Genomic DNA, 19,046 nt, shown 5'->3' with positions numbered 1-19,046 from the left:
GATGCGAATTACAAAGCGAAAAAAAGGTGAAGCGCGGTGTCGATCGACCACGCCACCGGCCAGCCGCCCACCGTCATGCATATGCACCACTCCGACCTCCCAAAAAGCCAACGCGGCGCCGGCGCGACCGTGTCTCTCATATTTCTGCCGTAAAAACCGGACAAAGACGAGACGTCTACGGCACCATCCGATCAGTGCCCGTCCGTTTCCCGGGAGAATAAGAGCACCGATCATCTATATATATAAGCTCCGCGCGGTGCACGGAAGAACAGAGAACAGTAAAGACAAAATGAACCAGGCTGGGGAGAGCGCATCAGCAAGAGCAAACCAAGCTGGAGTACAGCTGTTTGTACAGATTAACGAACACGAGCCACGACGGTATAATATTATGTACACAGCAATATAGAGCATATATACTAGCTAGTACTACGAAGGTAGATAGTGAGGGGAGTTGGCGAGCCTGTCACGGGTTTGAAGAGGGGGCCGGCGGCAAGGTGACCGGCGACCGCGCGGGCTGCGTGACCGCCGCCTCCCCACGTCGGCTCCAGCTGCGTACCGTGAGGTGCAGTTGCTTGGCCGCCACCAGCGTCTCCACCGCCTGCCGGGGAGTCAGGATCTCCGTCACCAGCGTCTGCGCCGTCGACATGCGAAGCTCGTCGGCTTCCTCCAGCAGCCTGCCCAACCCGGCCTTGTACCTCCCAATCGCCGCGTCCACCTCGTGGTCCACGGCTCCTTCTGGTGTGGAGACCACGAGCCGCGTGCGCGTGGCCAAGCCGTCGCAGCTGGCGCCTGCACCCAGTGCCGCGGCCGCGGCCGTGGCGCGCTCCCGGACGATCGGCAGCAGAGGTCGGTCGGCGACGTCCTCCTGCAAGGTGGCCAGCCGATCCGAGAGCGCGTCCTCGTCGCGCAGCGTCCGGCGGTGGAGGTCGTTGACGAGTTCCAGCTGCCTGGCCGTGATCCCGAGGAGGCCCATCCCCCTAGCGGCGCCGAGCGCGCCGCGGCCGCTGATGAACTCCTCGATGTGCTCCTCCAGGCCCTCGCCGGAGAGGGAGTACAGCAGCCGGATGGTCAGCGACGGCCGGCACCCGCCGATCCAGAGCACGGAGTTCTCGAAGGACGTGCACCAGGGCGGCGCGAACAGCGCCGCGCCGTCCTCCCGCGCCAGCGCGCGCCGGGTGGAGACGTACTCCGCGTACCCGCGCATGCACCGCTCCACCACCGCCCTCAGCTCGCCGTCGGTGGCGCGGCCCGCGGCCGCATTGGCCGACGACGCCTCGAGCTCCCCGAGGCCCGCCTCCTGGCCGGCGATCCACCGCTGGTAGCACGCGACGTGCCGTGCCGCGCCCATCGCTTGCATGCAGCTGGTCACCCCCTCCGCCCCGGCCCGTGTGCCAAGCGACTGACGAGTAAGCAAAGCTAGCTACCACTAACTACATATACACAAGCCGGTCCGTTTCGTTCGCTTGGATTTTGTCTCGGTCTCCATATCGTGACCCTTCTATATAGCTCATCCGTTTTTGTTTGTTTCTCGTGGCATATGCAAAGCAGAGAGGGAAGCACCGAGCACGCTGATGCTGGCGACCTCCTCTACACGTCAGAGGGGGAGAGTTAACCAGCTATCGATGTGGCGTGCGTGTAGATCGAACTGGAGCCTACGTGGATGTATCTCTATCCGATAATGACGGCGTGAAAGGGATGACGCCGACTAGCCGCTAGGGTAACGGATGACTTTTTTCTCCTTATGCTCCCCTTTTCGTTGATTTTTCTTCACTGTCGCGGGAGAGAGGAGCAATTGAGCGTGCACCGGAGAAGATAAACAAATGCAGGAGTGATGGAGCGAGGGTTTCATGCAATCAGGTGCGCACTTTTATGTATTTTATTTTTCTGTCAGTGCCTTCCACCTGGCTTGCAGACTGCGTGGCTCGTGGCTTTCTCCGGTTTAAGTTTCCTCGCTTTCTCCGGTTAAGTTTTCTCCTGATCGTATAGTGTGCACATTTTGCTAGATTATGTATGTTTATTTTTCTTAGTTCGCATGCTTGCTTTCTCTCTATCTCCTTTGGAGATGGGGAGATTCAGTTGAGAGCATTCGGACCGATATATATGCACATGCAACGGTATTTTGCAATTCGCAATGGTACTTTTTTTTTTTGGATTTACGGGGTATCTATGTAGCTATTTGCAAGATTTCAGCTGCGTGAATATTTTATCTTTTCAGTCACCCAAACTATATGTTGATAAAAAAAGTCCAAAATTACTGTGTTACGTAGTATGGGATTTTATAATAAGACATGTTTTGAAATCGAGATATATGCCGTTTATGAAATCAGTAGTGTAATATGATTGTTTTAGATAGGATTAAATCAACCGGCATATGTCATTATGTCTATATAGCCTGGGAAAGAAAATAAAAAGAAAAACACTGAGTTTGTTTTACTATGGCTGAGTCAAACGAAATAGCTCATTGGCTAATGATTTTAAGTATTAATTATTATAAGTTTGATAAATGAAGTGTTTAGTATTTTTTTAGAGAATCGTTGATATGTAAAGTTTTCGCAGAACATGTACTTTTAGCCGTTCGGAAAATGTGTTTACGTTAAACGAGAAAGTAGCTTTCCTATAAGAAAATTAGAACAGCAAATATGCCCTGCGGAAGCTTACTCTAATTATCGAAGGAAGAAGTATATATAGAGAGGTTATTAGACACGGCAGTTTCTTTCACTGAAAAAAAATAGTGATGATGATATAATAATTGTTGAATGAAGAAGTAGATAGAGTACGCCGTATAGACATGGGAAATCTATTCACACATGTAGAGTTGGCGGCCGGGGGCTGGTGCAGTCACGTACATGGTACGTTCATCGCACGTTCTGAGATCTGAACAGATCGGACAACCACGCAAGATATATAATCGATCGAACGGTACTCGCAATGGCTCAACTTCTCCAGGGATCCAAACAAGTCGAGAGGAATAATTAATTAATAATTCCTAGGAAAAACTCGAGAGGAATATTGTGGTACGCACACGCGCAGGAGTCACAGGAGGGGCAGTAGGATGTTACCGACGCAAACGCTCGCGTCTTAGCGTTCGAGTGCCGCACATACCGCCCCCGGCGCTCGCCGTGGCATGGGCATGGGCGTCGTCGCGCCGCGCGCGCCGGCTCCGCCACGCGTCGCCGCGTGCACGCGCGCGGAGGGCGCATCGCGCCGCGCGCGCCGTCGTGCCAACAAAAACCCAGCCCGGGGACGCGCGCGCGCCGCTCGGGTCCAGCTCCAAACTCCAATGGCGCGCGCGGCTTGGCCGTTTTCTGATCAATCGCGGCTGGCACCTCGCCGGGGCGCACGGCGCGACAGCCCAGATCAGGATACAGAGCGAGAGGCGAGAGCCCTCGACCTCGTAGAAGGGTCGAGCAGCTGTCGCGGCGAGCCCCGCCAACCATAGGCACGCGCCTATACCTACGTGACGGTTCATTGGACAGTGTCCTTTCCCGGCAAAACTAGGGGTGTGACTGGAACTGAACTCTCAAGAAAATGTCTATCCTTGTTTACATGTTGCTCAAATAATTATAAAAAATTTTAAGAAAATGTATTAATATATGATAAATTAAATAAACATGTAAATTCAATTTAACTTCTACATCTCGCAACTAAAAAAATAAAATAAATTATAGTTAATTCATGTATATTTACAGTCCAAATTATTTTTTATGTGAAACTTGCATATTTGCGAAGTGATACATCACATATTAATATACCTTCTTAATTTTTTTGGCATGGGTCTGGGTTCCGCTCATCAACTCGAACGGTCAATGCTGGCCAGATACCTGCATCGTTATACGTCACAAGTTAGGGTGGTTGAACGGGAAAAACAACAAGGCAGGCGATAAGTTTTTCTTTCTAGTTAGTAATAAAGAACTTTTGGGTGAAATCCGTAGATCTACGAAGGAACGCCAAAAGCGAAGACAGCTCTCTGGGTCCCTACCGACGCTGGGGTGCACGGAGAAATAAAGAAGTGTGGAGGAGAAGCAGCCGAGCTCATTCCCTTCGCTTCCTGGGCCTTCGTGCGTGGCGTGAGTTGGAATCCTAGAAAAGATCGATTGAGACTCCCTCCCCAGTTCCACGAAGATCTCTACGTACTTGTCTAGTCCAGGACAACTGGGATGATTGACAGGTACGATTCACTAGAATACCCTAATTATTTGAGTGGCATAAAAACAACAAGTGGTACTTCAAGAGTTCAAAATCCACTCTAGGACATAGGAGGAATCACCATGGAGATTTTTCATATAAACTGTTCATTGGATAAGACGGTCACCTGCCATCTACAACATGACATGATAAATGAAGAAAGAGGAGGGTGTGTTTAGTTCACATTAAAATTGGAAGTTTAGTTGAAATTGGAACGATGTGATGGAAAAGTTAGAAATTTATGTGTGTAGAAAAGTTTTGATGTGATGAAAAAGTTGGAAGTTTGAAAAAAAAAGTTTGGAACTAAATAAGGGCCAAGTTCAAATGGGCACAAAATATCCAAAATATGATAAAACGTGCTAATATTTAAGCTAGAAACCTTAAGTAGCAAACAGTTAGCGGGTGATTTGATTTTGATCTATACTTCAAAACGAAGCATCGAATCCACTCGTTGAAGTAGATTGAATCTATACGTACAGCGCGATTTATTTTTATTTTATTTTAACGAACTCGGTTTTATTTGTCCCCCGATTATTCGCACCGACTCTGTTTCTGTTGCATTCGATCTCCCGCGGGCCGTTGCCGCGAAGCTAGGTCTCTAGGAAGAGATCGCCGGCGATTCGCGATGGTTCCGTGGCGCCGCTCCTCCTCCTCCTCTTCCGCCCCTTCCTCGCGGCCCGCGCGGCGTCCCGCCCGCACCAATGCGAGGGTCTCCCCAGACGTCTCGTCGGAATTGTCGCCGTTGGCGGGGGAGGAGGGGGCAGGCGAGGAGAGGTGGTCGGCGTTGGTGCCCGACCTTCTGGCAGATATCCTGCGGCGCGTGGAGGCCGGCTCAGAGAGGTGGCCGCCCCGGCGCGACGTGGTGGCCTGCGCCAGCGTCTGCCGCCGGTGGCGCGACGTCGCCGTCGCCGTCGTGCAGCCGCCGCTCGAGTCCGGGAAGATCACGTTCCCCTCCTCATTGAAGCAGGTGACGACCGATCAATACCCTAACTTCAACCTGTATTGGATTGCCGTCTCGTTAAACTTGGTGGATGCATAGACAATGGTCCGTTACTTTTGATTCCTGAACTCGGGAATCCATGCTTCTCCCATTGACCCCATCCAATGGATCCTAAATCCCTAATGCATTAGTTCTACTATAACTCAATATGAGTAATTGGATGGTTGTCTATTAATTCTCAAATAATCTAAGAATTTTTTTACTCTGTACCTTGGGGAGCAAAAGGTCAGTTTCTCTGGACAGCATGAGTAAAGCAGCTTCCAGCTTGTGTGTTCCAATTTATCAGAGGATCGGTTAAAACCTCAATCTTTCATCATTCAAATGTAAAGTGCATACGGTCTTTCTTTTTAATATCTATTTATTTAGTTGTTTGCTATGTTCAGTTTGGGAAACTATTGTTGCTATTCTGATAAGATGTATATTTATACCAATGCTATCGCTGCAGCCTGGAACAAGGGACGCACCAATGCAGTGTTTCATCAAGAGGAACAAGAAAAACTCTACCTTTTTCCTATATCTTGGATTAACACAAGGTAAGCCTGCATGCAGTTTTGTTATCTCTTACTTAAACACTATGCAGAAAATATTAACTCTTGGCCATGTTTTTGCTCTATCTTTGACAAATGATGCCACAATGGTTATAATTTTTGAAAAGAAAATGTTAGTAGATCTTGTTTCAGAAGAAAGGATGTAATGTTTTATTTTCTTTACTGTGATCATTGGCGAAGGTGTCATGCATCTATGCTGAAGGTTATTTGTGTTCGAATAAGAATGACAAGGAAACTTTCTATTCCCTGAGGCTTTTAGACTGAACTGAAATACAGTGAGGGTTACGAAGACTCTGCTTTAACAACCTTTTAGTGTTATCGACCGTTTCAGGGAGGAGTTTCATACCTGCATGTTTATGCTTTACAATGGCCATCATGGTGAGATAGTTACAAATGGACATTTTGTTCTGACGCTTGAATAAATTGACATGCATTGTTGTGTAAACTGTATTATCTTTTTTTCACGTCCAATTTCTTTATGGGTGGTTTTCCTGTTCTAGCAGAACTAACAGATGATGGGAAATTTCTGTTGGCGGCTCGGAGGTGCAGGCGTGGGTTGCATAAGGAATATGCCATCACCATTAACTCTGATGGTCTCTTCCATGGAAGCCAGTCATGCGTTGGAAATCTAAAGTGAGGCCTAGCCGCTAGTAATTCAGTAACTTCTATTCTCAATTTTTTTGGTCAGTTTTATATTGCAAATAAATTGATAACAATTTTCCTTGGAATTCCACGATGCTAATAATGACTTCGCAATTTTTGTATTTAGGTCTAATTTCACGGGAACAAAGTTCACCATTCGTGATTGGCAACCACCATATGAAGGTGCTAAGGCGTTCAGCAGCAGATCCGGTCGCTGGTTTGGAAACAAACACAGATGCCCACTGGTTTCCACGGGTGATGTAGAAGTTGGAGAGGTATCCTATAAATACAGTTTACTCAGACCAAGAGGTCCAAGAAGAATGAGCTGCAGTGTTCAGTGTCCCGTCCTCAAGGGTACTGCAGTAGATCCACAAGACGGAAAACGACTTAGCAATAGCATCCCTAGTTCATTGGTTCTGAACAGTAAAGTACCAAGTTGGCATGAGCATCTTCAGTGCTGGTGCTTGAATTTTCACGGCCGGGTTATGGTTGCATCTGTGAAGAACTTCCAGCTTATTGCTCCAGTCGAACCAGGGGAGCCGTCGGATGAGACAGTAGTACTGCAGTTTGGAAAAATTGACGATGACGTTTTTACAATGGACTACCGGCAGCCTCTGTCGGCATTCCAGGCATTTGCTATCTGCCTCTCCAACTTTGGCACAAAGCTTGCTTAACTTTGGCACAAAGCTTGCTTGTGAATAGGTAGCTCCATGCACTTATTATTGTTGTAGTATGATTTTATTGTTTTCGTTACCAGTAACAGAATTTATTTATAATACTGGCTAGGAGGATGTCTAAAATGAGGCTAACATCCTACATTACAGTCTTTGTTGCCCATTCTGACCATTTTGTTCTCGTCTCTAGCCATGTCGTCTAACAACTCCTCCGACAAGAGATATAGCTTGTGCATGGTTACGGGAGTTCATCAGCACTTTGGAGCTAATGCGGTCAAGATCGTTGATGTGCTGAAAAGAATAGTTTGAGTAGTCCAGAGTGAAAAGATGGGATAAAGGGTTTTCAAAGTGAAACAGGCCGAAAGTGTAATTCTATATGTGAGGTGTTGCCGTATTATCATGTCATAATGCAACGTTGTGCTTGTGTGTTTGGGATCCTATTAAATCTGTATATGTATCCAGGATGAGGAAGACTTGTAAATCTGCAGTCCTCAGTGTAGTCATGTATGACTGCAGAATCTTTAGGTGCGATAAGACTGTTACTACAATCTTCTGAGTGGCATTCTATAGACTGTAGAGTGGAACATTTCCTTTTCGCCAATGACAGATATATAGTTTGTGCCTAATGGATATCGACTCATCAAGAAGCCATTTCCTTTTAGTGCCAATACACTTATACACGTCATGGGGTTCAAATAGTTAATCTTCCCAATTCGCAGCATAGAACGTTCAGAGAACCAAAACTTTCTGACAAAAGAAAAACGACCTTCAGATTAGCAAAGCTTTCTGAACAAAAGACGACTCTCTTCCGGAGGGAAATTAGCTGTTAAATAGGCTACTGGGTCCTTGTACACCGATCACTGATGAGGACACATCCCCATTTCTGCGCTTTGCGGAACATCCTCGCAGTGAATATCTTCATCGCACATGCCAGCATTGTCAGAATCCGTCTGCATCTCGTATAACAGAAACAAACATTCAGCAATGCGATATGGTTAACACTAAACACTGGCGCGGAAGACATGTTTACCTGCAAAGCCCTGGTCCGGCCGGCGCTCCAGCCCAGCAGCCGGCCGACGGCGTCCGCGAACGCCCGGTGCGCCATCCTCCTCCCGGCCCGGGCGACCGATCCGGCGTGCTGCACGAGCGCCGCGCAGCCGGCGAACCTCTTGCCCGCCCTGGCGCCGATCCCCTCGCACACGAGGCACAGGAACCGGCCCTTCTCCCGCTCCGCCTCGTAGAACCCCCTCAGGCCCGCGTCCTTCTCCAGTAGCTCCTGGAAGAACCGGGCCACATTGCCTTCCTCCTCTTCCTCATCCTCGTCGTCGCCGTCGTCGTGGTCGACGTGCTCACCGAAGAAGGCGCGGCAAGCCTCCACGGCGGCGGCCTGCGGGGACACGGCCGCCGGCACCGGCGGCTCCCGAGGGGGTTCCGCCGCCGGCGGGCCCCAGCCACAGCCCCAGGCCGCGGAGGGCTCGGGTTCCGGGGGCGGGTCGCACACCCACGGCGTGTCCGGTAGCGCGGCGCGGGATGGGGAGGCCGCAGCTGCGGCGGGGCGGGGCGGGGCGCCGAGGGGCTCCCACCGCTCGAGCTCGAGGGCGAGGCGCTCCTGCTGCTTTCGCTCCTTGCGCTTGCGGCGCTCCTCGCGCTTGAAGGCCGTCGACTTGCCCGGCCGGAGGAGTGACTGGCGGCGGCTAGGGTTTGGAGCGAGGGAGGCGTCGACGCGGTGGGGCTCGGGCTCCATGGCCGTCGCGCCGCGATGCCGCCTGCCGCCTGCGGCTGCGGGTGTCGCGGCTTACGCCTTACGGGCCAAGTGGACAACCTGGGCCTCAGCCTTTTTCCCATGGGGGACCAAATCGAGCGAAGCGTGGAGAGCGTGGTCGAGTTCGTGACAGTGTCACTGCTTCGATGTTGTGGAGCTATCAGATGTTCTGTTCTTGAAACGTGACAGAACGGATGTGTCAACTCCTGCGTATGCACGCCCTGTCACGTCATTTAGGATACACATTTTGCTTGGCTATGCAACAACTAAACGGTGGCACATGAGCTCACCTAATAAAGAAACTTTACTCGAAACTATATAGATTGAACATCGAAAAACGAAAGGCACGACCGTGCGACAAAAGAACAACGGGTAATAATATGGCAGCACTGAGTTCCAATGGTGCAATGTGTAGAAAAGGCTAGCAACAGCAGAAAATCAACATCATTGCGTCCTTGACAACATGAATTTAGGTAAATCTCACCATAGATCATTGGATGGGCGTTGATACATTCACCATTTCAAACACTTGCATTATCATCTATTGTTAGTTACATTGAAAATGACTTGTAATTGTATTTTTTTTATTTCTTTTTATGTTTGAACTCGACAAGATTCACACATACTGCTCCATTGTGTCTCATAATTCATTATTATTTTTGTCCATAGTCCATTAATATTATACCAATGCCATCCCTTGTTGCACTTACACCACCAACTACGATTTTCGGTTCAGTTGCGTTCTCTCTAATTATAGATGGAGGAGATGTTCACGTTGCTTTTCTCTTTTAAAAAAAAAGGAAGTTCAAAGTTAAAGAAAAATGTCACATAATAGGCTATTTCATATGTTATTATGCCAGATTTGCCAGTATACCATTTCATCATTAGGCATTCATATGTTGCACTATATCATTTCTAGCAAACATGTTTCAATGCACAAGCCATACCGTTGAAAATTCTAACCCTATTTTCTATATCCCGTTCGATTTTTTATTTTAAAAATAGCTTGGTTCCTTTAATATTTTATCATAATTAACCTGTTTGTTTGTGTCGGTGATATGAGCCCGGGGTATCAGGTTTAGAGGGAGGAGGCTGCCCCCCGATGCCACGTGGCCCTCAACCGAGGGGAGTCAGGCCTGAGGTAGGACGGCGGCCACTCCTTCCCAGAGACTGGATGGAGGAGGCTGCTCTCCAATGCCACGTGGCCCTCCCCCGAGGGGGGTCGTGCCCGAGGTAGGGCAGCGGCCACTCCCTGGCCGAGACTAGAGGGAGAAGGCCGCCCCAGGCGCCACGTGGCTCCCCCCCAAGGGCGGATCGGGCCCGAGGTCGGGCGGCGGCCGCCCCTCCCGTGACTAGGGGTCGGGCTCCCCCAACCCCCTCTCTAGGTCACCACGTACAGTGGGTTAGGTGTCCGTCTTCAGGTGCCCACCTACCCGCATTTATGGCGTCCCGAGCGGTTGCGCCACACCGCATTTAATGTGGCGTGCAGTGCACTCAACCGGTCTGTGACCGGTCAAATGACCGATGGGACTGGCTAGTGCGCCTGTGCGCTGCTCGTGTGTCAGGCGGCGTGCAGCCTGACATGTCCCATCAAATAGTGATGGTGAGAGGTTCTCATCCTCTTATCCCAGCCGGAGTCGGTCCTCCCGCTCTGGTCAAAGTAAGGCTCCCATTTCCCGGTGTAATAGGAGCCCAGAAGTCTTCACCCATTAAATGGTGACTGACAGGGGCACCCCCCGTGTCAGGCGGCAAGATTTGACAGGCCCCATCATCAAGACGACGTGTGCTTGGCTTCCCAAGTCAAGAGACAAGACATGTATTTAATGCAAAGATTATAATACTTCTCCACCGGAGCTAGGTTAGGTTGTTGGGCCCATGTGGTAACCCCTTGAGGTATAAAAGGAGGTCCAGGCCTAGTGATGGAGGGGGGGAACTTCCGAGCGAACTGGCGCTTGGGTCTCGCAACCCCAAGCACTGGTGTTCTACATTCAATTAATCATGCACAGGAGTAGGGTATTACGCTTTATAGCGGCCCGAACCTGTATAAACCTCTTTGGTCTGATCGTCTTGGAGGGGCCTAACCCCCTCAAGACCACACAGTTTCGCGCACCAAATCCTCGAATCTCACCCGCTGCCCTCGGCCGAACTCACAAAGGGGGGCCTCACGGTTCCCTGGTGGAGGAGTTCATTCTCCGACATCTGGCGTGCCAGGTAGGGGGCGTGTTCGTCATTTTTGAGGTTCTTTCGAGCGCTGGCGTGGTGAGTGTCGCACCGTCGCTACGGGGGAAGGCGCAGCATCCTCAGGAGTGTCGCGCCACCCTAGGCAGGGGGCAAGGCCCCCCACATCCCCACTAGATAAGCTTGGCTACCAGGTCTTTGTGGCGAGTCTTCGGAATGTCCGAGGGCCCCCAAAGCTCCAGCCTTGCCTCACCGAGAAGTACGACGATGGCGCCGACCCCTCGGAGTCCCTCCAGATCTGCACGGCGATCATAGAGGCGGCGGGGGGTGGCGACCGAGTCATGGTGAACGTCTTCCTCATGACCCTTAGGGGCCAAGCACGGGGTTGGCCCATGAACCTGCTACCGCCTCGGTTCACTCCTGGGAGGACTCCTGCAATTTTGAGCTCCGAGTGCCGTCGAAGCCTGGGACTCCCTATGCTAGCTCTTCTGTAGCGGCTGGCTTTGGTCCCGCCGGCTGGCTACAGTGCCCGGCCCGGCTCAACTGATCGTCCTTTCAAGCTTCAAGTATTTTCAATTTTTCAATTCATTAGCTTGAAATCTTATATTTATTTCCCCCATTCTATTTTCATGGCCCTGCGACGCCCGCGTGTTGCGCATTTGTTTGCTCCCTCGGTGGTAAGAGCCCAACCTCTCTCCCATCTACATAAACGATTCTTCGCTAAGTGTGGGGGCTAAGTTTTCTAGCCTTATACTAGCCTTAAGTTGAGCCCCGGGTGCCGTCGACGCCCGGGACACCCTGTGCTGGCTCTTCCGTAACGGCTGGCTTTGGTCCCGCCGGCTGGCTACGGTACCTGGCCTGGCTCAACTGTGGACGGGAATTGCTGGCTCTAGAGTTTTCGGCTCTCACACTCATACGAAAGTAATCGTCCATGTAGAAGGAAAAGAGATTGGAAGGAGGCCACCGAAAGAAAAGAGCAAACAGAATGTGTAGCATGGGGACACAGGCTCGTGGAAACCTGACCTCGTTTGCTAAGTGGTCACAGGCTTCCCAAGATGGTTCGGAACCCATGGTGGGGGGCCCTCTTCGAGCTAAAGGTTTGTGTTTGCTTCATTCATACAAGCAATTCTTTGCTATAAGTGTGGGGGCTACGATTCCTAGCTCTATCCTAGCCCTGCGTCGAGCTCTGGGTACCGTTGACGCCCGGGGCCCCCTGTGCTAGCTCTTCCGTAGCGGCTGGCTTTGGCCCCGTCGGCTGGTTACGACGCTCAGCTTCACTTGATCGCAGGCGAAGATTGCTGGCTATAGAAAGTTCAATCCTCACACTCGCGCGAAGATAATCGTTTGCATAAAATTATTGTTGCTTATATTTATGTCTCGCCCATCTCTTCCTCGCGGTCCCGCGGTACCTATGTGTCGCGCGCCGGCTTGCCTTCCTTGGTAACAAAAAGTTTGTATTCGCTTCATCCATTCAAACGATTCTTTGCTTAAAGTGCGGGGGCTACGATTCCTAGCTCTATCCTAGCCTTGTGTCGAGCTTTGGGTACCGTCGACGCCCGGGGTCCCCTATGCTAGCTCTTCCGTAGCGGCTGGCTTTGGCCCCGCCGGCTGGCTACGGTGCCCAGCTTAGCTTGATCGTGGGTGAAGATTGCTGGCTATGGAAAGTTCAGTCCTCACACTCACGAAAATAATCGTTTGAATAGATGAAGTAGAACATGAACAGAGGTTAACAAATGGCAGGGGCAAGCGAGGTACGCGGCGTAAGGTCACGGGCCCGAGAGAATATAACAACGTTTGCTGAATATATACAGAAAATAAGTTCACAGCCTAAGATACGGGCTAGCGAGTCACCCTCAGGCTGGGGCAAAAAAGGCGCATGGGTCCTAGTGCCAGCAAAGAAAGAATAAGAGATCGGGCCCACATATCATCAGACTAGGAAAGTGGCATCAACCCTGACCACCTGGGGAAAGTTTTGGTCAGGGCTAACGCCGGGGGCTACTGTCGGTGATATGGGCCCGGGGGTATCAGGTTTAGAGGGAGGAGGTTGCCCCCCGATGCCACGTGGCCCTCCCCCGAGGGGAGTCAAGCCCGAGGTGGGGTGGCGGCCACTCCTTCCCCAAAGACTAGTCGGAGGAGGCTGCCCCCCGATGCCACGTGGCCCTCCCCCGAGGGGAGTCAGGCCTGAGGTGGGGTGGCGGCCACTCCTTCCTCAAAGACTAGTCGGAGGAGGCTGTCCCTCGATGCCACGTGGCCCTCCCTCGAGGGGAGTCAGGCCCGAGGTAGAACGGCGGCCACTCCTTCCTAGAGACTGGATGGAGGGAAGCAGGCCCGAGGTAGAACGGCGGCCACTCCTTCCCAGAGACTGGATGGAGGAGGCTTCCCTCCAATGCCACGTGGCCCTCCCCCGAGGGGGGTCGGGCCCGAGGTAGGGTGGCGGCCACTACCTGGCCGAGACTAGAGGGAGAAGGCCGCCCCAGGCGCCACGTGGCTCCCCCCCCCCCCCCTCGAGGGGGGATCGGGCCCGAGGTCGGGCGGCGGCTGCCCCCTCCTGTGACTAGGGGTCGGGCTCTCCCGACCCCCTCTCTAGGTCACCACGTACGGTGGGTTAGGTGTCCGCCTTCAGGTGCCCACCTACCCGCATTTATGGCGTCCCAAGCAGTCGCGCCACGCCGCATTTAATGTGGCGTGCAGTGCACTCAACCGGTATGTGACCGGTCGAATGACCAATGGGACTCGCTAGTGCGCCTGTGCGCTGCTCGTGTGTCAGGCGGTGTGCAGCCTGACATGTCCCATCAAATAGTGATGGTGAGAGGTTCTCATCCTCTTATCCCAGCCGGAGTCGGTCCTCCTGCTCTGATCAAAGCAATGCTCCCGTTTCCCGGTGTAACAGGAGCCCAGAAGTCTTCACCCATTAAATGGTGACTAATAGGGGCACCCCCCGTGTCAGGCGGCAAGATTTGACGGGCCCCATCATCAAGACGACGTGTGCTTGGCTTCCCAAGTCAAGAGACAAGACATGCATTTAATGCAAAGATTATAATACTTCTCCACCGGAGCTAGGTTAGGTTGTTGGGCCCATGTGGTAATCCCTTGAGGTATAAAAGGAGGTCCAGGCCTAGTGGTGGAGGGGGGGACTTTCGAGTGAACTGACGCTTGGGTCTCGCAACCCCAAGCACTAGTGTTGTACATTCAATCAATCATGCACATGAGTAGGATATTACGCTTCATAGCGGCCCGAACCTGTATAAACCTCTTTGGTCTGATCGTCTTGGAGGGGCCTAACCCCCTCAAGACCACACAGTTTCGCTCACCAAATCCTCGAATCTCACCCGCTGCCCCCAGTTCCCTGGTGGAGGAGTTCATTCTCCGACAGTTTGTTTTTTTTTTTTTGAGAATTCACCCCTATGAACACACGCACGCAAAGCACAACGCCGTTAAATCCTGAAAAATTCGCTCCCACGGAGAGTCGAACCTAGGATCTAAGGTGCTACTGAGACTCTTATAACCACTAAGCTACATGCCCTTTCGCAATTAACTTGTTTGTCTGACTAAACATCACTCTCTCAAACTACTTCCCAAAACGTTTTTTGCAGTTGGCGGAGCAAGAAATTATCAAAGCCAAAGGCTAAGTAGGGCTCAACTAATGGAGTATTTTCCTCGAAAAATTACATGGTGAATTAAGAGAATTTAAGCATGATTATGGAGGCAAGCCTAGGGCTCAACCCAAGCAGCCCTAGGCTTGCTTGTGCCCCTGGCGGCAACTACTCATTTCTGCTCACTCTCTTCTGCTTCAACTTCCTCCGTCCCAAAAAATCAGAGATTGTTTGGGGCATATCAGAGATTCAGAGCTGTTCGAACCGAACTGAACTTTATATCTGTTTATGAAAGAAAAAATAAGCATGCAGGGACATTGAAATTCAAATTACTTTGATGATTTTACCTACTCCTACTTGTCTGGACATGTAAACTGAAGTTCAGAATAGTTCACTTAATACACTTAAATTGTAGGCTTGCTAATGGAGCATGATCTTCCCGAACTGCCAAAGGCCATCTCACTTGGCAATATCTCCTAAAAGGCCAGTTGTACAGGATTGTTAAATGGATGATAAGAGTATCGCAAATGGCAAAACATGATGTGCCATTATTAGCGAGTAGAACACGTTGCATCCGTCTACTGTGCAGTCAGGATGAAGTGCAGAAAATATCTATCACTAACTAAAATAGCACTAGTAGTGTCCTAAGGTGAACCGCACATATTCAGAGCAGTAGATGACTACCATCTAATATTATGCCCAGTGCCATGGCTACTCTAATCCCTGAAATCAGATACACAAGTATGCACCCTGTCAGGACCAAATGAGTGACGATGATTAGCATTTGAATCACTTTGGTGAACAGGTGTGCTTTCCACCTGTAGTTCCCCCTTTTCAACAAGAGGGCATCTTGGTCCAGATCGTGTGTCAAGCATCTAGGTTGCTTCGTTCATCCGAGGATACCACTTACTACAACACCTCGAAAGCTTGACAGGTTTTCAAGCTTCCTGCTAAATGCTAATGATACAGTAGTATGATCAATGCGAAAGAGTCACGAGCAACGTGGCAAATAGAATAGCCGGCATTCCGGCAACAATGTACCAAATAAAACTGCTGTCTATCATGGCATGGCAATCTGTACATGAACCAGACAAGACAAATGAGAGTATTACTGGAATCACATGAGAAAAAGCTCAGGGAGGATATACATTTGAGCTGACAAATATCAGGCATGGAAGCCTGACTTCTTGTGCCATTTTATTCTATGATACATGCAATTACATTTGATGATCAACTCAACCTTTTATGGACTAAAGAGTACTACATGATGTATGGACTGTAAGGAAGCAAACAGAAGCTATGCTGTATAGATATGTGATTTACAACAGATTTAAGCCAACGCCAACTTACCTTGAGTTCACAGAGTACGCAAATATGGCATGCACAACGACAATTACCTATGTACTGGTATACAAAAAAGCTGCTAATAGCCAAGATTGCGACAGCAAACTGAGGGGGGCATCCAGGGAAAATTTGGGCGCTGGCAGATACATGGCCGTGCTGTCCTTCAAGGCATTATGAACAGATATTGGTCTTGAGGGAAGACATCATATCTCAGCATCCAATGAATTAGGCCTTTCTACCACCTAAAACAAGCAGCCAAAATGAATGTTCAGCAATGGCTCTGTGACAATTGGAAATATAAGCAAAACAGAAGAAAAATAAGTATTACATCTGCAAATCTTATCTGTCGTGGCCTAGGAGGTTTAACATTATTCTCCTTTGGCTGAATTGAGGCCCAGGGAGTTTGTTTCTTCGACTGCAATTGAATTCCAAGAAAAGATGGCACTGGTGGTTTGCTTGTTACGGATGGTAAAGTGCGAGAAAGCCAAGATTCTGAAGGTGATCTTGGGACTGGTAATGGGAGTAGAGATTGCAAAGGCATATCCCTTTTGGAAACACTACTATCTTCCAGATGACCAGAAGTTTTCCCATCATCCAAATTCACTGATCTTAACTTTTCAGAAGGTGCTAACAACGTGCATTCTGTAACTTCAGAGACCCTTTCTGTCAATGGATCATTATCTTCACCTTTCCCAATAGGGTTTTTCCCGACAATCTGTTCTCCAAGCTGAGAGCCACACCCACCAGCATCCAGTGATGTCCTTGAATCCAGTAACAGAACCGAGTGGCTAGTTTCTGAGTCAATATCTCCACGGTGATCCATTGATTCTACATGCACTGGTCTATCCAGCCCTGAGCTAATGGAGCTTGACCCCTTTAAACTACTGCGGTCTGATCCAAGCAATGAACCACGATCATGGTCTCTTCCAAGTGAGCTGGAACCATTACTACTACTCATTTTGTCTTCTTTTACCCCTGTTCCAAAAGACTCATCTGCCTTACTCGATGATGACAGGACAACATCCCTGTAATAGGGAGACATACCACCACCTGCGGAATGATGGAATGGTGAAGACCCATTGCCCGCCTGCGAGTCACTCCAGAACGTCAGCTGGTTTGATTCACTTGTCAGCTTGCTCCTCCCATCCTCTCCTGGACGAACATACTTCTGCTCTAATTTGTGCTTGTATACATCCTCCCAGGACTGCTGCAACACAATATACAGTGAGATGTTACTCATCCCTAGCACTAATAACAAGTAGCATAAATTCTGAACTCATGAAATGGACTGTGTAACATGTATCTGCATCAGTACCCCGTTGGAAGCACACCCAAGATGCTTGTTTTGTGAGCTCCGGGCAAGCGGACTCGGCGCCCCTCGTCCCCTGCCTTTGGATGCGAACTCCCGGACTCTCCCATTCCCCCGCGGCTTGCCACGCTTCATCGCAGGCATTGGATTCAGAAGTAACAATGAACTCTTCACACAGAGACTAGGGAGCAAGCCACATCCCTTGGAGGCAAAACCCCGGGTGCTATGCACATCATAGTCATCGTCGTCGTCTTCATCTTCCTGCTCCTCACGTCTGGGATAGCTGCAAGACAAATAATTGGGAGGCAAATGCTGGTAGGGGAGCTGGACGGGCGTCCTCCTCCCGGGATCATCGCCACTGCTTCCACTCGCGTTAGACCCAGCTGCACGCGCAAGCTCGCGGCCAGAATTGCTCGTGGCGCTGGCTGCCCCGGCCTTCCGGAAGGTGTACTGCGGGGAGCCTATGGCCACCGCCTGCGCAGCCGGGAGGAATCTATCCATCATGATGCCGCGTACGCCTGCCTCAGCGCCGGCGGCGGCACGGGAGGTGGGCTCTGGCATGCCGCTGAGGCCGCTGACGCTGCAGTTCACGGTGAAGGACTCCGTCCTGGAGAGCGTGTCGAGCGCGTCCGAGAACCTCTCCTCATCGTCGTCGTCGTCATCTCCCTTCCGCAGTACCGCCGCCACGGACACCACCTGCTTCTCCGTCACTTCCTTCTTCGCCTGTAACACCGCCGCCTCCGCCACCTGCGCCCTCTTCTCATCACGCGCCGGCGCCGGCGCCGGAGCGCCAGTCCGGGAACAGGCGGGGGACGCGTCCACGCCATGGAGTATCCCCACATAGTGCTCCCCGAGGGCGTCGTGGTATGGGCTCCCGTCGATCTCATCCTCCACGCCGTGCTCCAGCGGCTGAGGATGGGACGCGGTCATGGGCGACGGCGGCGCGCGGCGGGTGCGGACGCTCTTTGGCTGCCCGGGCCGCTGCTCCCAGACGAAGGGCACCGCGCCGGGGTGGCGGACGGGGCCGGAGTTGAGGTCGGCCTTGTAGTAGGGCAGCGCGTCGGCGTGGCGCACCGACCGGAGCGGCGCCCCCAGGTCGATCCGCTTGCCCCCCTCCGCCATCAGACGATCCGCTCGCATCGCTCACAAACTACACAGCGAAGAGGAGGCGAAGCAGGGGGGGACGAATTCGTCCGATTGCTTCGGCCGCCGCGGACGGGAGATAGGATCTGCGGCACGGCGTGTGGATGGCGGCGGGCGAACACTAGAAAAGGAGAACGCACTGCGGTTTCGGTGCGGTGCGAGCTTACTTGCTCTACTCGCGGCGGTCGTGGGGCAAACAGATCAGCCGCCTCCTCCACTCCACTATAGCGAGTGTGAGCGCGAGTGCGGAGTGACTCGGCGGGGCGCGGTGCGGGGGGTGGCGGTGCTCGCGCGTGACCGCGTGAGTGTGCGATGTTATTGCTACGCGTGCGACGAGGGACGGTGACCTGGGGGCGCGGGCGGGCGGGTGACGACTAAAAATTGTAGACTTTCTGCGCGATCTGCCTAAAAAGTTGATGCGAGCATGGCAGGGGGCAGCTACGAGTATTTTTCTACTACTACCATCACTGTGGCTGCCGGAACATGCACGGGGACGGGGGCCAGGGCTGAGCTGCCTCGGTGCGAAGCCCGTGGCATTACTGCGACGGACATGGACGTGGCCAGATCCGCGTTCACGCTTGGCAGGTGGCGGAGTTGGCAGAAACTGGTTGCCATCTTGGATGCCTGCGTGTGAATTGGTCAATTGGGTTAGATCTCGTTTTGTTTGG

General features: G+C 51.4%; 4 protein-coding genes across 5 annotated transcripts; 1 reads left to right on the top strand and 3 right to left on the bottom strand.

The window, feature by feature from the left end:
* Window positions 1-293: 293 nt before the first annotated feature.
* LOC127785207 (protein DOG1-like 1) lies at window positions 294-1,348 on the bottom strand. The gene has a single exon (XM_052312970.1). The coding sequence runs from the start codon at window positions 1,346-1,348 to the stop codon at window positions 464-466; it is 885 nt and encodes a 294-aa protein (XP_052168930.1). The 3' UTR covers window positions 294-463.
* Window positions 1,349-4,195: 2,847 nt separating this feature from the next.
* Window positions 4,196-7,675, top strand: LOC127784359 (tubby-like F-box protein 2). The gene is made up of 5 exons (XM_052311958.1): window positions 4,196-5,152; window positions 5,631-5,718; window positions 6,237-6,366; window positions 6,503-7,077; window positions 7,240-7,675. The coding sequence occupies exons 1-4, from the start codon at window positions 4,811-4,813 to the stop codon at window positions 7,047-7,049; spliced, it is 1,107 nt and encodes a 368-aa protein (XP_052167918.1). The 5' UTR covers window positions 4,196-4,810; the 3' UTR covers window positions 7,050-7,077; window positions 7,240-7,675.
* LOC127786172 (uncharacterized) lies at window positions 7,569-8,878 on the bottom strand. The gene is made up of 2 exons (XM_052277735.1): window positions 8,080-8,878; window positions 7,569-7,999 (listed from the first exon to the last, which is right to left on the bottom strand). The coding sequence occupies exons 1-2, from the start codon at window positions 8,791-8,793 to the stop codon at window positions 7,907-7,909; spliced, it is 807 nt and encodes a 268-aa protein (XP_052133695.1). The 5' UTR covers window positions 8,794-8,878; the 3' UTR covers window positions 7,569-7,906.
* Window positions 8,879-15,664: 6,786 nt separating this feature from the next.
* LOC127760077 (uncharacterized) lies at window positions 15,665-18,678 on the bottom strand. 2 transcript variants are annotated; one of them, XM_052284285.1, is made up of 3 exons: window positions 17,242-18,678; window positions 16,255-17,133; window positions 15,665-16,168 (listed from the first exon to the last, which is right to left on the bottom strand). In XM_052284285.1, exons 1-3 carry the CDS (start codon window positions 18,373-18,375, stop codon window positions 16,130-16,132), a joined length of 2,052 nt encoding a protein of 683 aa, XP_052140245.1. In that variant the 5' UTR covers window positions 18,376-18,678; the 3' UTR covers window positions 15,665-16,129. The 2 variants fall into 2 exon arrangements, with proteins under 2 accessions (XP_052140245.1, XP_052140247.1); XM_052284287.1 differs by having other exon boundaries at window positions 16,255-17,130.
* Window positions 18,679-19,046: the final 368 nt, after the last annotated feature.

This window comes from Oryza glaberrima, chromosome 1, assembly GCF_000147395.1.
Source record: "Oryza glaberrima chromosome 1, OglaRS2, whole genome shotgun sequence".
Lineage (NCBI taxonomy): Eukaryota > Viridiplantae > Streptophyta > Magnoliopsida > Poales > Poaceae > Oryza > Oryza glaberrima.
This window is presented reverse-complemented; position numbering and strand designations above follow the sequence as displayed.